General features: G+C 38.7%; 1 protein-coding gene across 2 annotated transcripts; it reads left to right on the plus strand.

Annotated features, from left to right (window-relative positions):
• The first annotated feature begins 455 nt into the window (after positions 1-455).
• LOV1 (NAC domain containing protein 35) lies at positions 456-3,022 on the plus strand. Of its 2 annotated transcripts, XM_086250781.1 has the most exons (4): positions 456-954; positions 1,090-1,358; positions 1,942-2,299; positions 2,420-3,022. In XM_086250781.1, exons 1-4 carry the CDS (start codon positions 699-701, stop codon positions 2,836-2,838), a joined length of 1,302 nt encoding a protein of 433 aa, XP_086106907.1. In that variant the 5' UTR covers positions 456-698; the 3' UTR covers positions 2,839-3,022. The 2 variants fall into 2 exon arrangements, with proteins under 2 accessions (XP_086106907.1, XP_086106905.1); XM_086250779.1 differs by having other exon boundaries at positions 458-954; positions 1,942-3,022.
• Positions 3,023-3,635: the final 613 nt, after the last annotated feature.

A 3,635-nucleotide genomic window follows, 5' to 3' on the forward strand; every position in this document is an offset into this window, starting at 1 on the left:
CCCAATAAAAATGTGAACATTAACTTTATTATACAATATTTAATATCTTGGACCGGCCATTCAAGTATTGCCAATTAACTTTATACTCATATTTCTACAACTACAGATAAAACTAGCTATAAGCCACTCTTTTCATAATACGGTGGATACAGATCAGTAAAAATAGACTGGGAAATGGGAATATTGAAGGTTATAAAAAAAAAATATATAAAAAGAATTAAAATTGATAATTTTTTATATATGAATGAAAGAAAGGTCCAGGGGCACCGCTATGGGGCTGTGGCCACCCTGTCCTGATTCCGAAATGTCACTTTCTCATCTTAAACACCTTAGCGCATACCTCTTCCCATGTAGGGCCTGAAAGCTATGTAGATCTTTCTATTAACTCCTCTCTCTCTCTCTCTCTCTCTCTCTCTCTCTTTTTCTTTTTTTCCTCTTCTTCCTCTCTGGTCCTGTCCTGTTAACTCTAGAGAGAGAAAGAGACAGAAACTCTTAAGGGCATGGTACGACGACATATTAACCACCTCTTATCTTTGCCTAGCTACCACTTGCAGTTGCAAATACCACTTAATTCGTACAATATTACCTCTTACTGAGTTTATGAGAGCATAGAGGCAATAGCAATATATATAGCAAGCCAGGAGTGACTAAACCCTTAATTGATTACTTTTTTAATTGGCTGGCCGGATCATCAGTTTATGGCAATTGCAGCTCTAGCAACCTCATCATCAACCACTATGAACCACGACGTCGATTCGAACAAGGCCACCACCGATCATGATGATGATCATGATGAGCATCAGCATGACATGGTGATGCCGGGTTTTCGTTTCCACCCTACTGAAGAGGAACTTGTAGAGTTTTACCTTCGCCGTAAGGTGGAGGGCAAGCGCTTCAATGTTGAGCTCATTACTTTTCTAGATCTTTATCGCTACGACCCTTGGGAACTTCCAGGTATACATACATACATATATATATCTATCTATATTACATCAATTTCATTTCATTTCTTTTGTTAGTTTCTTCTTTAATTAGTTAGTTCGATGTATATGTACATAAAACGAATTAACCATATATGTGTGTGTGCAGCTATGGCTGCAATTGGAGAGAAAGAGTGGTTCTTTTATGTCCCAAGAGACCGAAAATACCGGAACGGCGACAGGCCAAACCGGGTGACTACTTCTGGGTATTGGAAAGCAACCGGAGCCGATCGGATGATCCGAAGTGAGAACTTCCGGTCAATTGGGTTGAAGAAAACCCTAGTTTTCTACTCCGGGAAAGCTCCCAAGGGCATCCGAACCAGCTGGATCATGAACGAGTATCGCCTCCCACATCATGAAACTGAACGATATCAAAAGGTACACATGCATACATACATACATATATAAGAGAAAGTACTACAACCAAAAGGAAATATGAAACTTAATTAGGTCGCAATTTTTGACTCTTTGAGACTTTGAGGATCGCTTTCTGGTTGCTTGAATTACTGATCGATGATGAGAGAGCAAACTATAGCTCAATCAATATTGTTCGTACCCCTTTCATGATCTTCAGAATATGTAGGAAAAAGTACACAACCTAAAGGTTCAGTTAATTGCTAAACCTAGCTAGCTAGCTAGCTAGTTTGATCACAATCTTGGGTTGGATCCCTCTTTTTTTTTTTTGTTATAGTTTGGCAGCTGAAAGATGCATGCACATATAGAATCAGAAAAGTAACAAAATTTTCCAGGAACAAGACTGAAAATTGTCAGTTTCCCTATTCGTTTACATCAATCCGTTGATCTTTGTTACTAAAATTCATTAGCTAGATTAATTGAGTGAACCACAGAGAATTTTTCAATATATATGTAGTTTAATTATCTCCATGTATTCATTGGATGGATATATAATTATTTTGTAATTGCATATATATATATATATGCGCGTTTAATTTGGGTGCAGGGAGAAATATCGCTTTGCCGAGTGTACAAGAGAGCCGGAGTTGAAGATCACCCATCGCTCCCTCGGTGTCTCCCCGCGGCGGCCTCCCGAGCATCCACATCCAGATCACTGGCAGCTCAGTCGACGACGTCGGTCGACAATAATAAAAAGCAGCACATGAATAACAGTAGCATTAATACAGTTCACAGTGTCATGGAAAAACTCCAGGCTTTCGGATCCGCCGCCCAATTACCACATATACAGCAGCAAATTGAACTTGGCGATCATCATCATCCTCATCAGCTGCAGCAGGTGGATCATCATCAAAAGATGATGATGAGCGAAACAGAAGGAAGCAGCGGAAACTCGGATGTGACAAGTACAGTTGTTGCGCTTTCTACAACTCATAATAATGCATATTCAGCTCATCATCCACTAGTACTTGTGGATCCTGATGATGATCCTAATCAAGCAGCTAATTGCTTCACTACTTCATCAGCTGCAGCAACGCTCTTCGCTGGCGGCGCCGCTGCTTCTTCTTCTGCCGTTGTTAACTCCTCCAGCTCTAATAATCTTAATGCAATTGATGACCTTCATAGACTTTTCAATTTCCAACCCCAACACGCAGCTAATTCCGGTGTTGTCAATCACCAACAATACTATCATCAGCAGCAGCACCACCACCACCAACAGGCCAACAACCATTTGATGATCTCCAGTTTATTATTCCCAGCACCGCAATCACAGCCGTCCACCACACAACACGCTCAGCTGGGCGTAGGCGGCCCCAATGCAGCGCTTCCAACTGCTTTCTCTGACCGCCTTTGGGAATGGAATCCAATATTCTCAGACCCAAACCCCCCAAGGGATCATCATAATCACCAGCACTACAACAACGACAACAATCCATTCAAGTAATCAATCAACTAGCTTACTCATCCATAAGATCAATCTATATATACATGTGATATATAGATCGGTACACTACGTACTACTTAATTAATTATGCTTGCTACTAGCTTCTAAATCCTAATATATATTGAACCATCATGATTAATTATCTAGCAAAACCTAGCTAGTCCTTAATTAATTTCTAGAATATATATATATATATATATATATCGACTCTAATTAATGATTAATGTTCTTAATTATACTTCTTTTCTTTATATATATGTGGGATGTGACTCATATTGGATTATTGGAATCCATATATATATATGATCATACATACGTATATTTATGTTGCTTTGATAGGGTTTTGGGTTTTATTAATGGGGTATTAATTTCATGGCTTATTTACACCATTGCCCCCTGTAAGATACACTTTTTTTCACTTTGCCCCCTGAAACTTAAATCCTCTCAGTTTGCCACCTGAACTTCACAAAGTTATTGCAAAAGACCCTATGCCGTTAACTCTGTCAATTTTTCCGTTAAAATAGCTGACATGACACCTATATGGCATGAGTGAGACCCTTTTTTAGTTATGTAAGATCCATGTAGACAAAAAAAAAAATTTTAAACTAAAAATAATAAGATCCATGTCAATTTTTTATAATTTTGCTTGTCTACATGGATCTTACATAACTAAAAAAGGGTCTCACTCATGCCATATAGGTGTCATGTCAGCTATTTTAACGGAAAAATTGACAGAGTTAACGTTATAGGGTCTTTTGCAACAACTTTGTGAAGTTCAAGTGGCAAACTGAGAAGAT

The sequence above is a fragment of the Dryas octopetala genome, chromosome 7, assembly GCF_963921425.1.
Source record: "Dryas octopetala chromosome 7, drDryOcto1.1, whole genome shotgun sequence".
Lineage (NCBI taxonomy): Eukaryota > Viridiplantae > Streptophyta > Magnoliopsida > Rosales > Rosaceae > Dryas > Dryas octopetala.